Source organism: Ranitomeya imitator, chromosome 2 (genome assembly GCF_032444005.1).
Source record: "Ranitomeya imitator isolate aRanImi1 chromosome 2, aRanImi1.pri, whole genome shotgun sequence".
Taxonomy (NCBI): domain Eukaryota; kingdom Metazoa; phylum Chordata; class Amphibia; order Anura; family Dendrobatidae; genus Ranitomeya; species Ranitomeya imitator.
In genome coordinates this window covers 27609806-27626748 of record NC_091283.1, presented here as the reverse complement: position 1 = coordinate 27626748, position 16943 = coordinate 27609806, and the positions used below count along the sequence as shown (strand labels likewise).

Genomic DNA, 16943 nt, shown 5'->3' with positions numbered 1-16943 from the left:
AACATTCAGTAGCCAGCACACAATATGTGACGGTTTAATAAGTCATCTGCACAATACAACAGCGTTCCCCTCCCCCGGTGATAAGACATAAAATAAAGTGTGAGCCTATAAGACCAAGGGAACATTACAGGCCCCGTCCCTCCAGTCTATAAATAATGATAAAGGAAGAGCGGCTCTCAGGCCTTCACTGCCCCCTTTCCCTGCGCCCGCTGGTATTCCTGCTGCAGCTTCGTCAGAGACGTCCGTTGTTCTTCTGATCGCTGCTCCAGGTCTTTCAGCAGAGTTTCAAATCTCTTACTGTGAAAAGAAAGAAGAAGGAAAAACGATGATGAATACACTTACAGGACAGTGAGAGAGAAGGCTGCGGATGACGGGAGAATATGTGCCACTGATAGAAAAGGGACTTCACCAACCAGAGAAATCCCGAACTATAGAAGGTGAAATCTGCTGAATGACAGTCAGAACTCGATACAGATGGATCAGCAAATTCTGACCGTATTCAATGTCTGTCCCCATCGAGGATAAAGGAGCTAAACCGAGAAAGGAGCACCACACTATACTGCCAGCTGACTGGTACATACAGATCTACTCACATCTCGCCATTTATATACTGCAGTCTCTTGTCAACCGTGGACTTGGCCTCCTCCAGGTCTTGTTTCACCAGCACCGGCCCGACGAGCTTATACACCGTGTTGCTGTCATCCAGCAGCGCCAGCTCCTAAAAATATAATGTAATTGTATAAAATACAAGAATTATATAACATCCTCACCCCCCCCATAGTAAAACAATGCGGAAAATGAATAATTCTGGTCACAACAGAAGTCTGGACAAGGAGGAATAATATAATCTGGTTTGTACAAGCTCAATTACCAAAACAAACATTGGGATTTTGTAAAATGTAAAAAAAAATAAATGGAATGATTATATGGCAGATATTTGACATACAGTTGAGCGAGTTTCTTTGGGTTCCCGCTTATTCGGCAAGATATAACCCTTACCGAATAAGCGTGGACCTGAAGAAATTCGCTCCACTCTAATCTGACAACCAACCCTGAAACACAGGCACACTCGTACTGGTTGGGTGTGAATGTGTCCTCAACCGCAAGAATGGAACAGTCCGCCAGCAGTCACCTCTGGTGTCCATCATCCGACATATTGAAATTCCACAACTTCTTTTACCTGACATTTGTGGGAAGAGAACCAGCAGCTCATACACATCAGATCACTGAATTCTACAAACAAAAAAGCTTCCTGTTATCGCCCGTCAGACGCTGCGTCCCGGTCCTGTGTCTGCCATTTACTCAAGTGAATGGGGCGAAGCGGCGATACCTGATGGCTCCTGGGGCGATTCTGGATAAATATCAACACTGCGCCCCGTACCCGCTATAACAACGAGCGCGAAAAATGACTTAATAGGTCTCCTATCACTTTAAAATGCCACACAGAAAATCTGTCATTGTGGCGCTGCTCGCCGTCCACAGAGGAAATCCCGGATCACAGGAAGAAAAAGCAGGAAACCAGCAGTGGGAATAACTAAACATGGAAGTGCCCTGCGTCCGCCAGATGTCCATGTGCCACATGAAACAAGTTATAGGCAGAGATAAACCCTAAGTGCAGGAGGAGGAGGCGGTCCCGTGTGCTGCCAGGAGGAGGGGGTAGCAGCAGCCCGTGTGCTGCCCAGGAGGAGGAGGCGGCAGCCCGTGTGCTGCACAGGAGGAGAAGGTCCGTGTGCTACCCAGAAGGAGGAGGCGGCGGCCCGTGAGCTGCCCAGGAGGAGGAGGTGCCCCGTGTGCTGCCCGGGAGGAGGTGGCGGCCCATGTGCTGCCCGGGATGAGGAGGCGGCAGCCTGTGTTCTGCCCGGGAGGAGGAGGCGGCGGCCCGTGTGATGCCTGGGATGAGGCACTGCTGGCAATTTACAGCTCCAGTAAAGTGATAAACTTGCAGACATTTGGGCACATAACTTTCTTTAACAACGGCCATCACAGGAAATCCACCATCATATACTTTACTAAAGAAATCTCAGATAACAGGAGTGAGGGACACCATTCTACACGTAACGACTGAGAGAACCCATCAAGTCTGCACTACGTGGATAACACAATTAATCCAGTGAGGTGTGCAATACGTCAGTTCACCAGTGGAGGCGCTGTGAGAAAGCTGAACACTTGCTGATACATTTCTCCACAGCTGAGCACTTGGGGTGACTGGAGCAGGACACCCTCCAGTGATCGGCTCATTATAGGGGGGGGGCCTTTTATGAAAATTCACTTCTATGGGACAATGCTGCAATACCCCGGTAATTCACTATTTTTTTCCATTTTGCTATATTTATTAAAGACGCCTTCCCGTATTTGTGACTGGCGAGTGTCCGTACCAGTGGGGTTCACAGTCAGTGTTGTGCCCCCTTTACTGTTCGCTCCTTGTCACCTGGCCGTGCAGTTAGCTACTTGTACAATAGAGGCGGGGGTGGCGGAGCGCAGGAAAGCAGCGGATCGCTGCACATAGTGGTGTATGAAGCTCTTCTCTCACATTAGACGTTTTTCCTGCTGTCCATTACATCATCGCCGCCAGTGATCTGTACACCGCACAGTGCAGAGAGGTCACAGGCTGCGTGTATACCCGGCGTCTGCACAGGGAATCCCTCCGAGGCCATTACTGAGGTCTAGAGGATCCCCGGCAATCAGACAAAGAAGCTGCGGGATCCTGCGCTTGTGACCAGTGCAGACGAGCGCATCGATGACAGCACGTACATTACTGGCCTTCTGCCGTCTGTGTGGAGCGGGGGCAGGGGTGAAGCCTTCTTTCTACTTTTATCTCTGCCCAGTCGGCCCCTGAAGACTCAGAGACCCCGATCTAGGAGAAGACGCATCAGGTCACATCAGGTCACTCACATCTTTCACGATGTTGTTCTCGGTGAGCTGAACCTCGAGCTTCTGTCGCACGGACATGTTGCTGCTGATATCTGCAGAAAGAGGATGGTTCTGATCTGAGTGTAATTTCCAGGATAAAATGATTTCTTCACCTCTATGACCAAACAAACACATAAAATACAAAGCAAACATCGCAAAATCTTGAATAAAAATATTTCCCACCGTTTGTGTCCTCATGGTTACAGACTAGCATCACTCCTCTGTTGTCTGATGGTCGCCATTCTCTTTCCATCTGAGAGTTTGTTGCTTAAATTCAGTAGAGGAAAGAAGAAGCGGAGTAACAGGACTGCGGACCCCGACTACACAGGGCTTGTATGTAGTCTGTCACCATGGAGACAGGTGTTTATAGGAGGTGAAGTCAGAAGATAATGAGGTTCCCTTATACTCATTAGTTACATGATGACAGCGTCCCCCTCCGCCCCGTCACGCGTCCGTGGTCGCCCCCATTTACCTTTCTGCACCTGCTGGTATTTGGTGACCTCGGCCTGGAGCTTCTCCTGTAACTGCGCCGCCATCTGGGAGCAGAGAGAACAGGATCAGCTATAAACACAGATCACTCCTAGGAATCCAGCGGGAGCATCGGGGCCGGGAGACGAGAGCGCAGATCGTTAGTCCAACAGGATACGTCAGTATTGGTGAGGGCGAGAAATCCAGGAGCGGGCGAGAAATCCAGGAGCGGGCGAGAAATCCAGGAGCGGGCGAGAAATCCAGGAGCGGGCGAGAAATCCAGGAGCGGGCGAGAAATCCAGGAGCGGGCGAGAAATCCAGGAGCGGCGACGGGTTTGTATTATACTTCTCCTCCCTCCACTCCTGGTGTCGCTACAAACACTGATCGTGTGAACACGGCCGAATGTAAACGGGGCTGGAAACATCACGGGTGGATAACGCTGCAGACGGTGTGAGGAGACCGGCCATGGCTGCCACATCACAAGACTCAGAGGGAAGGACCCCACCAGTCATGTCTGCGCCCCCTGACATCCCCAGCTGAGGTCACAGCCCGAATACTAAGGGGCCTCCATCCGGAGAGGAAAGCGGATGTGGTTGTTGCTATTATGGGGGATAGGAGCCCCAGTTGTCTTTGTTATGGGGGAGTTCGGTTGTCCCTGTTATGGGGGGAGGGGAGCCCCGGTTGTCGCTGTTATGGGGGGAGGGGAGCCCCGGTTGTCGCTGTTATGGGGGGAGGGGAGCCCCGGTTGTCGCTGTTATGGGGGGAGGGGAGCCCCGGTTGTCGCTGTTATGGGGGGAGGGGAGTTTGGTTGTCCCTGTTATGGGGGGAGGGGAACCCCGGTTGTCCCTGTTGTGGGGGGAGGGAAGCCCCGAATGTCCCTGTTATGGGGGGAGGGGAGCCCCGGTTGTCCCTGTTGTGGGGGGAGGGAAGCCCCGGTTGTCCCTGTTGTGTGGGGGGAGGGGAGCCCCGATTGTCCCTGTTGGGGGGGGGGGAGGGGAGTTCGGTCGGTTGTCCCTGTTATGGGGGGAGGGGAACCCCGGTTGTCCTTGTTATGGGGGAGGGGAGCCCCGGTTTTCCCTGTTGTGGGGGGAGGGAAGCCCCGATTGTCCTTGTTATGGGGGGAGGGAAGCCCCGGTTGTCGCTGTTATGGGGGGAGGGGAGTTTGGTTGTCCCTGTTATGGGGGAAGGGGAACCCCGGTTGTCCCTGTTATGGGGGGAGGGAAGCCCCGATTGTCCCTGTTATGAGGGGAGCCCCGGTTGTCCCTGTTGTGGGGGGAGGGAAGCCCCGGTTGTCCCTGTTGTGGGGGGAGGGGAGTTCGGTCGGTTGTCCCTGTTATGGGGGGAGGGGAACCCCGGTTGTCGCTGTTATGGGGGAGGGGAACCCCGGTTGTCGCTGTTATGGGGGGAGGGGAGCCCCGGTTGTCGCTGTTATGGGGGGAGGGGAGTTTGGTTGTCCCTGTTATGGGGGAAGGGGAACCCCGGTTGTCCCTGTTATGGGGGGAGGGAAGCCCCGATTGTCCCTGTTATGAGGGGAGCCCCGGTTGTCCCTGTTGTGGGGGGAGGGAAGCCCCGGTTGTCCCTGTTGTGGGGGGAGGGGAGTTCGGTCGGTTGTCCCTGTTATGGGGGGAGGGGAACCCCAGTTGTCGCTGTTATGGGGGAGGGGAACCCCGGTTGTCGCTGTTATGGGGGGAGGGGAGCCCCGGTTGTCGCTGTTATGGGGGGAGGGGAGTTTGGTTGTCCCTGTTATGGGGGGAGGGGAACCCCGGTTGTCCCTGTTGTGGGGGGAGGGAAGCCCCGATTGTTCCTGTTATGAGGGGAGCCCCGGTTGTCCCTGTTGTGGGGGGAGGGAAGCCCCGGTTGTCCCTGTTGTGGGGGGAGGGAAGCCCCGGTTGTCCCTGTTGTGGGGGGAGGGGAGTTCGGTCGGTTGTCCCTGTTATGGGGGGAGGTGAACCCCGGTTGTCGCTGTTATGGGGGAGGGGAACCCCGGTTGTCGCTGTTATGGGGGGAGGGGAGCCCCGGTTGTCCCTGTTGTGGGGGGAGGGGAGTTCGGTCGGTTGTCGCTGTTATGGGGGAGGGGAACCCCGGTTGTCCCTGTTATGGGGGGAGGGAAGCCCCGGTTGTCCCTGTTATGGGGGGAGGGGAACCCCGGTTGTCCCTGTTGTGGGGGGGAGGGAAACCCCGATTGTCCTTGTTATGGGGGGAGGGGAGCCCCGGTTGTCCCTGTTATGGGGGGAGGGGAACCCCGGTTGTCCCTGTTGTGGGGGGAGGGAAGCCCCGATTGTCCTTGTTATGGGGGGAGGGGAGCCCCGGTTGTCCCTGTTGTGGGGGGGGGGGAGGCCCCGGTTGTCCCTGTTATGGGGGGAGGGGAACCCCGGTTGTCCCTGTTGTGGGGGGAGGGAAGCCCCAATTGTCCTTGTTATGGGGGGAGGGGAACCCCGGTTGTCCCTGTTGTGGGGGGAGGGAAGCCCCGGTTGTCCCTGTTATGGGGGGAGGGGAACCCCGGTTGTCGCTGGTTAAGGGGGGGGGGGGTGGAGTGAGCTGCTGGAGATACCATATACACAAATAACGTGTGTTATGCTGGGATCTGTAGTTCTCCACCGCCCCCACATTCACGCCTCCGCTCGCGGTAATGACGCGTTTTTTTACCGTTTCTCCGTCCTGCAGCGTGCCGTGCAGCTCTCAACTGTCACCCGGAAATAGCTTCCCACTTCCGCCCTCAGCGGTCACCATGGAGACAGCCCCGCCCACATACCTCAGCGCAGCTTAATGCGCTGAAGATGAAGAGAAAGAACCACGAACAGAACAGGGCGAGGACTGCGGAGAGGAAGGTGAGAACCGGCGCGGCCGTGCGACCCCCGGAGCCCCCTCACCCCGGCGTTATCCCCCCTTACCCCTGTGTTACCCCCCCTCACTCACCCCGGTGTTACCCCCCCTCACCCCGGTGTTATCCTCACCCCTGTGTTATCCCCCCCCCCTCACCCCGGTGTTATCCCCCCCCTCACCCCGGTGTTATCCCCCCCCTCACCCCGGTGTTATCCCCCCCCCTCACCCCGGTGTTATCCCCCCCCTCACCCCGGTGTTATCCCCCCCTCACGCCGGTGTTATCCCCCCCCCCTCACCCCTGTGTTATCCCCCCCCCCCCTCACCCCGGTGTTACCCCCCCTCACCCCTGTGTTATCCCCCCCTCACCCCTGTGTTATCCCCCCCCCCCTCACCCCTGTGTTATCCCTCCCTCACCCCGGTGTTACATAGTAACATAGTAACATAGTTAGTAAGGCCGAAAAAAGACATTTGTCCATCCAGTTCAGCCTATATTCCATCATAATAAATCCCCAGATCTACGTCCTTCTACAGAACCTAATAATTGTATGATACAATATTGTTCTGCTCCAGGAAGACATCCAGGCCTCTCTTGAACCCCTCGACTGAGTTCGCCATCACCACCTCCTCAGGCAAGCAATTCCAGATTCTCACTGCCCTAACAGTAAAGAATCCTCTTCTATGTTGGTGGAAAAACCTTCTCTCCTCCAGACGCAAAGAATGCCCCCTTGTGCCCGTCACCTTCCTTGGTATAAACAGATCCTCAGCGAGATATTTGTATTGTCCCCTTATATACTTATACATGGTTATTAGATCGCCCCTCAGTGTTACCCCCCCTCACCCCGGTGTTATCCTCACCCCGGTGTTATCCCCCCCTCACCCCTGTGTTATCCCCCCCCTCACCCCTGTGTTATCCCCCCCCTCACCCCGGTGTTATCCCCCCCCCTCACCCCGGTGTTATCCCTCCCCCCTCTCCCCGGTGTTATCCCCCCCCCTCACGCCGGTGTTATCCCCCCCCTCACGCCTGTGTTATCCCCCCCCTCACCCCGGTGTTATCCCCCTCCCCCTCACCCCGGTGTTATCCCCCCCCCTCACCCCGGTGTTATCCCCCCCCTCATCCCTGTGTTATCCCTCCCTCACCCCGGTGTTACCCCCCCTCACCCCAGTGTTATCCTCACCCCGGTGTTATCCCCCCCCCCTCACGCCGGTGTTATCCCCCCCCCCCTCACCCATGTGTTATCCCCCCCCCTCACCCCTGTGTTATCCCCCCCCCTCACCCCTGTGTTATCCCCCCCCCTCACCCCTGTGTTATCCCCCCCCCTCACCCCTGTGTTATCCCCCCCCCTCACCCCGGTGTTATCCCCCCCCCTCACCCCGGTGTTATCCCCCCCTCACCCCGGTGTTATCCCCCCCTCACCCCGGTGTTATCCCCCCCTCACCCCTGTGTTATCCCCCCCCCTCTCGCCGGTGTTATCCCCCCCCCTCACCCCGGTGTTATCCCCCCCCCCCCTCACGCCGGTGTTATCCCCCCCCCCCCTCACGCCGGTGTTATCCCCCCCCCTCACGCCGGTGTTATCCCCCCCCCCTCACCCCTGTGTTATCCCCCCCCCCTCACCCCGGTGTTATCCCCCCCCCCTCACCCCGGTGTTATCCCCCCCCCCCCTCACCCCGGTGTTATCCCCCCCCCTCACCCCTGTGTTATCCCCCCCTCACCCCGGTGTTATCCCCCCCTCACCCCGGTGTTATCCCCCCCCCCCCTCACCCCGGTGTTATCCCCCCCCTCACCCCGGTGTTATCCCCCCCCCCTCACCCCGGTGTTATCCCCCCCCCCTCACCCCGGTGTTATCCCCCCCCTCACCCCTGTGTTATCCCCCCCCCCCCTCACCCCTGTGTTATCCCCCCCTCACCCTGGTGTTATCCCCCCCCCTCACCCTGGTGTTATCCCCCCCCCCTCACCCCTGTGTTATCCCCCCTCACCCCAGTGATACCTCCCCCCCTGCTGCTTATTAATTTTAATGAAAAAATATTAAGAAAAAGTCCAGAATCCCCCCCTCCCGTGTGACGGTGACCGGTGCCCCCGGCTGCAGATCGCCGCTGTCCCACCAGTTTGGCGACGTCTCCGCTCTTCTGGGATTTCTACAAGGTTTTATCTGTGGGATTTTCCCCTTCATCCAGAAGAGCGTTTGTGGGGTCTGACCCTGAAATTGGGGGGCACAATCTCCATGTATAGGGGGCTGAGGGGCTCTGTGCGCTGCTCATGTCCCCCCATATCTGTATGGACCCGGGGACAGGAAAGAGGCATCAGACACAGAGAGAAGTGCGATCCGTCACTGCACAGAACACGTCTCCTCCAGAGTCCAATGGTGGCAGCTTCACACCGCTCCGTCCGACACTCCGCATTGTGCTTGGTGATGTACGGCTGCCTGCAGCTGCTCGGCCATGAAGCTCCCAGCGGGGGCGCAGCTCTGTCACTCTACAGTTATGGGGTCAGCAGAGCAGTGGTGACTTTTCTGCCCTCTGCTCCTCCGCTCTGTATCGTTATGGGGTCTCCACTTCGTGGCGGAGTTGCTGCGGTTCCTTCCACTTCTCTGTAATGTCACTCACAGGAGATGGGGGGAAGATTAGAAGGGAAGAATTGTAATAGACGGACTTGTTCCCCCGCCGGTATCAGTGAGGTCCGCACCACCGGCCGTTCTGTCACATTGTAGTGAAGGGAGATGACATGGGGGGGTCCGGATGGTAAATAACGGGGGGCTGGAGGTTATACAGAGGGGACCAGAGAGACAATGGGACTGAATAAGAAACTAGAATGTCCTACCTCGCATATCTCCACGTTTGAAGGCAGCGTTCTGCAGTTGTTACCCTGCCTGTGCTGGGCCTTGTAGTTCCACAAGAATTACAGCCTGTCCTGTAGTGTATAGTGAGAGGAGATCAGACAGTGCCGGCGGGGTCATACTGGCTGCACAGATTTCCTCCACCATTCGTGTCTGCTCATGTTCTTCTTCATTTGTTTGGTTCGCACATTGTAAGATCTCCGCTTGCTGCTGGTGGCGACATTCACTTTTTGCCCTTTTATATTTAGAATACCCGTTCAGATCTTGTCACAGCTGAGGGTTTGTTACACTTGTATCCAGCAGACAATCCTGTGTGGGATCCCGGCTGGGACATTTTACCTGCGCTGACACATTGTAACATATAGAACGATGACCGTCAGCTCACTAAGTCACAGAGGAGTTAACGTTTCAAAAGATTTCCAATTTAATGAACAGCCGACATAGTGGAACATACAGACATCAAATCATCCCACGTTTCAGAACCATTGGCTTTATCAAGGGAGTTTATTAGTATTTAAACAAAAATAAACCTAGTATGATTAACATCATCATTATAGAACTGACCAAGAAACGACCAAAATAGTCCTGGTGCTTAATACAAAAACAAGGAAAAAGCATAAATCAATGACCAGCGGCTGCGTATATCCACCCGGACAAGTAACATACCGAAGGAAGAAGATGTGGAGAACAACCTAAACAGGTCTATTATAGAAAGATAAGACCGGCATAGGACGAGGAAAGGGCTAATAATGAGGGAAATAACGAAAAGTGACACTGCGGATAGAGTGCAGCATGGAGAGCCAGCGGTCACCGCAGTATGGAAACACCAAACCAGGGAAAAAGTGATCAATAATAGTGCTTATGATTTAATCAACAAAGGTCCCAGAACCCATAAAGAAGTAAACAAAGAAACTCTATATATAAAGGAGAAGGGGAAATAGAAAATAAGCAGCAGGAACAACCGCGACACTGTAATGTTCAAATAGCGAGAAATCTGATAGTAAGAGAAGGTTGTAATGATAACAGGGAGAAAAGATAAGAATACATAAGGCGTCATGTGGGTTATTTTATCTTTTCCTTTTCTCCCTCTCTTATACTGGGACATTGTTTCTTGCATATGGGCTGTTCCTACATGTTACTGTTGACATGGCCTTCACCCTACCGTTCTGAAAATGTGGAAATATCCCGTCATATATCACGTACAGGTTCTTATGCATCTTATTATCACAACATGCTCTTACTAGCAGATTTGTCTCTTTGAACATGACACTGTCGCTGTTGTTCTTTGCCTGCTTTTGCTCAGTGCTTCCTGCTGCTTGTTTTCTATTTCCCCTTGTCCTCTGCTCCTTTATAGATGGAGTTTCTGGTTTACTTTTCTATGTTTACTTCTTTGTTTACGTTTTTATGTGTTCTGGGACCTTTGTTGATTAAATCATAAGGACTATTTATAACTTGGTTTCCGTTTCTATACTGCGGTGACTGCTGGCTCTCCATGCTGCACTCTATCAGCAGTGTCACTCTACTTTTCTTTCTTTCCCTCATTATTAGCTCTTTCCTCGTCCTATGCCGGTCTTATCTTTCTATCAGCTATAATAGACCTGTTTAAGTTGTTCTCCACATCTTCTTCCTTCGGTATGTTACTTGTCCGGGTGGATATACGCAGCCGCTCATCATTGATTTGCGTTTTGTTTTTTTGTATTAAGCACAAGGACTATTTTGTTAATTTCTTGGTCAATTCTATAATGATGATGTTAATCATACTATGTTTATATTTTTTATTTTTGGTTAAATACTTATAGACACCCTTGATAAAGGCAATGGTGCCAAAACGTTATATGATTTGATGTCTGTATGTTCCACTATGTCGGCTGTTCATTAAACTGGAAATGTTTTGAACCTTTAACTCCTCTGTGACTTAGTGAGCGCCGACGGTCATCGTTCTAAATTGTATTCCTTTTCCTTCGAGCACCGTCCTATTATACATAGAGTGCACCACTGACTTTAATTGTGATACATTGTAACAAACAGCATTCAGTGCGGACTGTGTGGTTACATTCGCCTGTTGTAATCGCATCTGGGGTTTTGCCAGAATATTTCCGAGGAAAGTCAGCACAATTTTCTGAGAATCGCAGTAAATGTCAGATGTGAATCATCGGTTTAGTTCAATTGCAGCTGGATATGATTCTGAGCAAGATGTGAGTGTGGATATAAATAAGATCTGCAGTATGGAGAGGGGCAAGGTACTCGGCAGCACAGAGTATTTCACGAGACTTGTGCTCATCTTGTCCTGAGGACCGTCGTACGGGATTCAGGTCTTCTCCGTCTTGTTTTTTTCTGTGTCTTTGGCCTCTTTCTGGTGATTTCTGTACAGGAAAAACCAGTACGGGTGAGATTTATGGTCCGTGTGACACTTACCGGCGCCAGGGAAGAAGTGGTACAGTTCACACTGTTCCCAGGCGCCGGCTGCTAAAGGCAACTGTCATCGTCACCTGGTCTCCCTGAGATCAGTGCAACCAGACAACAATGATGGGAGTTGTACTCAGGAGCAGCTGTGTACATCCTGTATAAAATTAATATTTAAATAAAGTAAATGGCGTGGGCTCTTGCATAATTTTAATAACCAGCAAAGGGAAAGCCCACGGCTGGGGGCCGATGTTAATAATCTGGGACAAGAGACAATACCAAGGTTTCCAGGCTATTTAATAACAGCTCACAGCTGTTTACTTCGCCTTTCTTGGTGACTTTACGGGGGACCCTAGAACAAAAATGAGTCACCCTATAAATTCAAACCAGCAAAGGCTAAACAGACAGTTGTGAGGCTACCAACCTCTGCACTCAGCTACAACTGAAATGGTGCATCCATAAGATGCATCAAATCTGACACTTAGCCTCGTTCTACCAACTTTGCCCTGTGACGGTGGGAAGTTGGGTTAGTATTTGCAGGGTTGATGTCATCTTTGTATTGTCAGGTGACATCAGGCCCAGAGGTTAGTAATGGAGAGGCGTCTATAAGACCCTCCATTACTAACCCCATAGTCATATTGTAAATAGACACCCAGTCCTTTATTTGAAATAATACAAAACACCCTGTTTAACACATTTATGGAAAAATAAAAACACAGTTATACTCACCTTGCGACCATTCCATTGAAGCTCTTGTCTCCAGTAAAAAAAAACAAAAACCACCATATCCCTCACCTTTCCGACATACTGTCCCATGCCGTAATTTGTCTCAGCGATAACTGCTTTACAATCTGAACTGTGTCAAGATGCAACCGTCCAGGCTGAAGAGCAGGATACAATTAGGTGCTGCAAGTGCGACTACAGTGACGCGTTGTGACACTATAGCGTTCACTGCTGGTCATTGTAGGTGCTTTTCCACACTTGACTGTGAGTGAATCGATGAACTGCATACGAACAGAACAAACGGACATGCAAAGAAGGTGTTTATGTGCAGGCACTGACTAGGTTTGTTTGTGTTTTTCAGCAGAGCTCAGTGCCATCCTCTGTGTGCGGCTCCCAGGACTGATCGTATGAGGCTGAGGACGACTCCTGGGCTCCACCATCCTAAGATGAGGACGTCTCCTGGGCTCCACTATCATTAGATGGGGATGGGTCTTCGCTCCACCATCACTAGATGAGGACGTCTGCTGGGCTCCGCAATCACTAGATAAGGATGTCTCCTGCACTCTATCACTACATGAGGACGTTTCTGGGGCTCCCCTATCACTAGATGAGGACGTCTCCTGGGCTCCACCATCACTAGATGAGGACGTCTCCTGGGCTCCACCATCACTAGATGAGGACGTCTCCTGGGCTCCACCATCACTAGATGAGGACGTCTCCTGGGCTCCACCATCACTAGATGAGGACGTCTCCTGGGCTCCACCATCACTAGATGAGGACGTCTCCTGGGCTCCACCATCACTAGATGAGGACGTCTCCTGGGCTCCACCATCACTAGATGAGGACGTCTCCTGGGCTCCACCATCACTAGATGAGGACGTCTCCTGGGCTCCACCATCACTAGATGAGGACGTCTCCTGGGCTTTTCTAGCACTACATGAGGATGTCTCCTGCACTCTGCATCACTACATGAGGACGTTTCCAGGGCTCCCCTACCACTAGTTGAAGACGTCTCCTGGACTCCGCTATCGCTGGGTGATGACCCCGGCTGCACCATGTGGCAGTAATAATTATTCCACATCCAATCTGTGATATCTGAGAAGACGCCATCATGTTCCCATGTAATGCCGCCTTCCTTCGCCTGCTGTTCATCCACCGCCGCCACCACCGATGGCCGCTTATTTTCCTTGTACTCTGTCTGATCTTTTTCCTCAGTGTCTCGGGATATCTGGAAGAGTTCCTCTCTGGGTTTCTTTCCATCTTTTACTCCACACCTTCTCATGTGTCTGCTCTTCGAGTCTTGAACGTTCCTATACCCCCGTTCCTACTTTCTCCGGCCAGTGCCTGCTCCTCGCCTCCGTTTCTACTGATCTTGGTGTCCAGCGCACCTTCCCATAGAGACAGAAGGGATGTGATCCGTCAGACGTGGGGGAGTCTCACTTCTTCCACCGCCTCCTCTTCTCTCACACTCTTCGTCCTGGCTGTACCAAAGTCACTGGATGAAAGGGCGGCTTTGATACACGAGGCGGTGACACACAGAGACATCATCCAAGCCAATTTCACAGACTCCTACCAGAATCTGACTCTAAAGACCATCACAGGGCTGACGTGGGCACTGGAGAAATGCCACGGCACCAAGTACCTACTCAAGACCGATGACGACGTTTTTGTCAACACATTGTTTCTGACTCAGTTCTTAAGAAGGGTGACTGGTCTCCAGTACATGGGGCGGCTGCAGTGGCACGTGAGCCCAAACCGGGACCCCGACAGTCGGCACTACGTGTCGGAGGAATTGTTTGGAGGCAGCTACTTCCCTCCTTACTGCAGTGGCACCGGCTACATCTTGTCTCACAAAGCCGCTGTTCTCCTCCTGGAGCAGGTCAGGAGTGGACCATGGCTGGCAGTGGAGGATGTGTACGTCGGGATCTTGGCCCATGCGGCTGGAATCGCTCCCAGACATGTGGCAAAAATTTCAGGATCCATGTCCGTGCCACACAGCACCTGCTGCTATCGAACCATGTTCAATTCTCATGGGATGACGCCGAAGGGCATGCAGGAGGCGTGGAATATGCTGAAGGAGGCAGAGAGCCGCTGGTGCCCCTCGCTGGCATTGCTGTACTGCAAATTGTTTGGGCAGCTTGTGGAGCAGGGAGGGGATGGGGTTCAGTAAGGACGGACCCTCCTCTCGAGGGAGCAGAATTCTTTATCATGCTTCATTGGATTTGATGTTAGAGTTAATTTTCAGGCTACCTCAGTAGTACGGCGGCACACGGAGTGACTTTACCTCTGCTAAGGCTGGCACCGGGGGTCCCGATACCGCCACTCCTGGACCTCCAGTCACCATATCTACTTGTAATACTGATTAGCTGCGTTTGCAACTCTTTTTCTCAACGCATTGACATAACGCGACTCTGGCCTCACACACTGTCATTTTATGCCATGGACAAATCGGCCACAAAATCGGATCTGTCAAATATAAAGTTCATTGTTGCTGTAGAGTATAATTATACAGTCATGGTCAAAAGTGTCGACACCCTTGAAATTGTTACAGAAAATGAAGTATTTCTCCCAGAAAATTATTGCAATTACACAAGTTTTCTTTATACACATGTTTATTTCCTTTGTGTGTATTGGAACAACACAGAAAAGAGAACAAAAGGCAAACTAGACATAATTCCACACAAAACCCCCAAAATGGGGAGTACAAAATTGTTAGCAACTTTCCAAAATTGTGGGTAAACAACTATGTTTCAAGCATGTGATGCCTGTTTAAACTCGCCTGTGGCAAGTAACAGGTGTGGACAACATGAAAATCATACCTGAAACCAGATAAAAAGGATAGAAGTTGACTCAATCTTTTGCACGGTGTCTGTGCCACACTAAGAATGGAGAACAGGAAGATGAAAAGAACTGTCTGAGGACTTAAGAACCAAAATTGATGTAAAATATCATCACTCAAGATTACAAGTCCATTTCCTGAGATCTTGACGTTTCTTTGTCTATGGTCTGCAACGGAAAAATTGATGAAAGCTTGCAACGCAGAATATTCTGGATGGTGGATAAGCAGCCCCAATCAAGTTCTAAAGAAATTCAAGCTGTCCTGCAGGCTTAGGGTCAATCAGTGTCAGAGTGAACTATCCATCCACATGTCAATGAAACGTTATGGCAGGAGACCCCACTGCTGAAACCGACATAAAAATGTATGCGAATAAGCCAAAATCCTTCTGGGAAAGTGTCTTATGAACACATGGAAGATAGAGCTTTTGGTAAAGCACATCATTCTACTGTTGACTGAAAAAGAACACAGTACCCACAGTCAAATATGGTGGAGGTTCAAAGATGTTTTGGGTTTTACTGCCTTGGGCGCTGGATGCCTTGACTGTGTGCAGTGTAGTGCCCAATATCAGAATTCCAGGAGATGGAACAGGATCCTTGATGCAAACAACTGGCTAAGACGATGGTGCAGACAACAAGGATTTGGATTCCTGGACCACGGTGTGAATTACTGGTATGATGGACTCCTCGCCAGAGACTGACTACACCTCAACAAACCTGGGAAACACACATTCGCCAGAAGACTCGCTACACTCATCAGGAGGGCGTTAAACTAGAAGAAGAGGGGACGGGAAGAAAAACATTAGACTCGAACAAAGACGACCCAGGAAAACATACTCAGAAGGGAGGTAAGAACATTTCTAAAACAATCCACAGTGAGGAGATTGGAACAAAACAAAATCCTCTAAACTGCATGCTCGCAAACGCCAGAAGCCTGACAAACAAGATGGAAGAACTAGAAGCAGAAATATCTACAGGTAACTTTGACATAGTGGGAATAACCGAGACATGGTTAGATGAAAGCTATGACTGGGCAGTTAACTTACAGGGTTACAGTCTGTTTAGAAAGGATCGTAAAAATCGGAGAGGAGGAGGGGTTTGTCTCTATGTAAAGTCTTGTCTAAAGTCCACTTTAAGGGAGGATATTAGCGAAGGGAATGAGGATGTCGAGTCCATATGGGTTGAAATTCATGGAGGGAAAAATGGTAACAAAATTCTCATTGGGGTCTGTTACAAACCCCCAAATATAACAGAAAGCATGGAAAGTCTACTTCTAAAGCAGATAGATGAAGCTGCAACCCATAATGAGGTCCTGGTTATGGGGGACTTTAACTACCCGGATATTAACTGGGAAACAGAAACCTGTGAAACCCATAAAGGCAACAGGTTTCTGCTAATAACCAAGAAAAATTATCTTTCACAATTGGTGCAGAATCCAACCAGAGGAGCAGCACTTTTAGACCTAATACTATCTAATAGACCTGACAGAATAACAAATCTGCAGGTGGTTGGGCATTTAGGAAATAGCGACCACAATATTGTGCAGTTTCACCTGTCTTTCACTAGGGGGACTTGTCAGGGAGTCACAAAAACACTGAACTTTAGGAAGGCAAAGTTTTAACAGCTTAGAGATGCCCTTAATCTGGTAGACTGGGACAATATCCTCAGAAATAAGAATACAGATAATAAATGGGAAATGTTTAAGAACATCCTAAATAGGCAGTGTAAGCGGTTTATACCTTGTGGGAATAAAAGGACTAGAAATAGGAAAAACCCAATGTGGCTAAACAAAGAAGTAAGACAGGCAATTAACAGTAAAAAGAAAGCATTTGCACTATTAAAGCAGGATGGCACCATTGAAGCTCTAAAAAACTATAGGGAGAAAAATACTTTATCTAAAAAACTAATTAAAGCTGCCAAAAAGGAAACAGAGAAGCACATTGCTAAGG

The 16943-nt window shown here is 51.2% G+C and overlaps 2 protein-coding genes across 3 annotated transcripts; one reads left to right on the top strand and one right to left on the bottom strand.

The window, feature by feature from the left end:
• Positions 1 to 20: 20 nt before the first annotated feature.
• On the bottom strand, positions 21 to 6120 carry PFDN6 (prefoldin subunit 6). The gene is made up of 5 exons (XM_069746288.1): positions 6026 to 6120; positions 3383 to 3446; positions 2893 to 2963; positions 594 to 718; positions 21 to 297 (listed from the first exon to the last, which is right to left on the bottom strand). Exons 2-5 carry the CDS (start codon positions 3444 to 3446, stop codon positions 177 to 179), a joined length of 381 nt encoding a protein of 126 aa, XP_069602389.1. The 5' UTR covers positions 6026 to 6120; the 3' UTR covers positions 21 to 176.
• B3GALT4 (beta-1,3-galactosyltransferase 4) lies at positions 6086 to 15842 on the top strand. 2 transcript variants are annotated; one of them, XM_069746284.1, is made up of 2 exons: positions 6086 to 6207; positions 12521 to 15842. In XM_069746284.1, exon 2 carries the CDS (start codon positions 13271 to 13273, stop codon positions 14327 to 14329), a length of 1059 nt encoding a protein of 352 aa, XP_069602385.1. In that variant the 5' UTR covers positions 6086 to 6207; positions 12521 to 13270; the 3' UTR covers positions 14330 to 15842. The 2 variants fall into 2 exon arrangements, with proteins under 2 accessions (XP_069602385.1, XP_069602386.1); XM_069746285.1 differs by having other exon boundaries at positions 6148 to 6207; positions 12524 to 15842.
• Positions 15843 to 16943: the final 1101 nt, after the last annotated feature.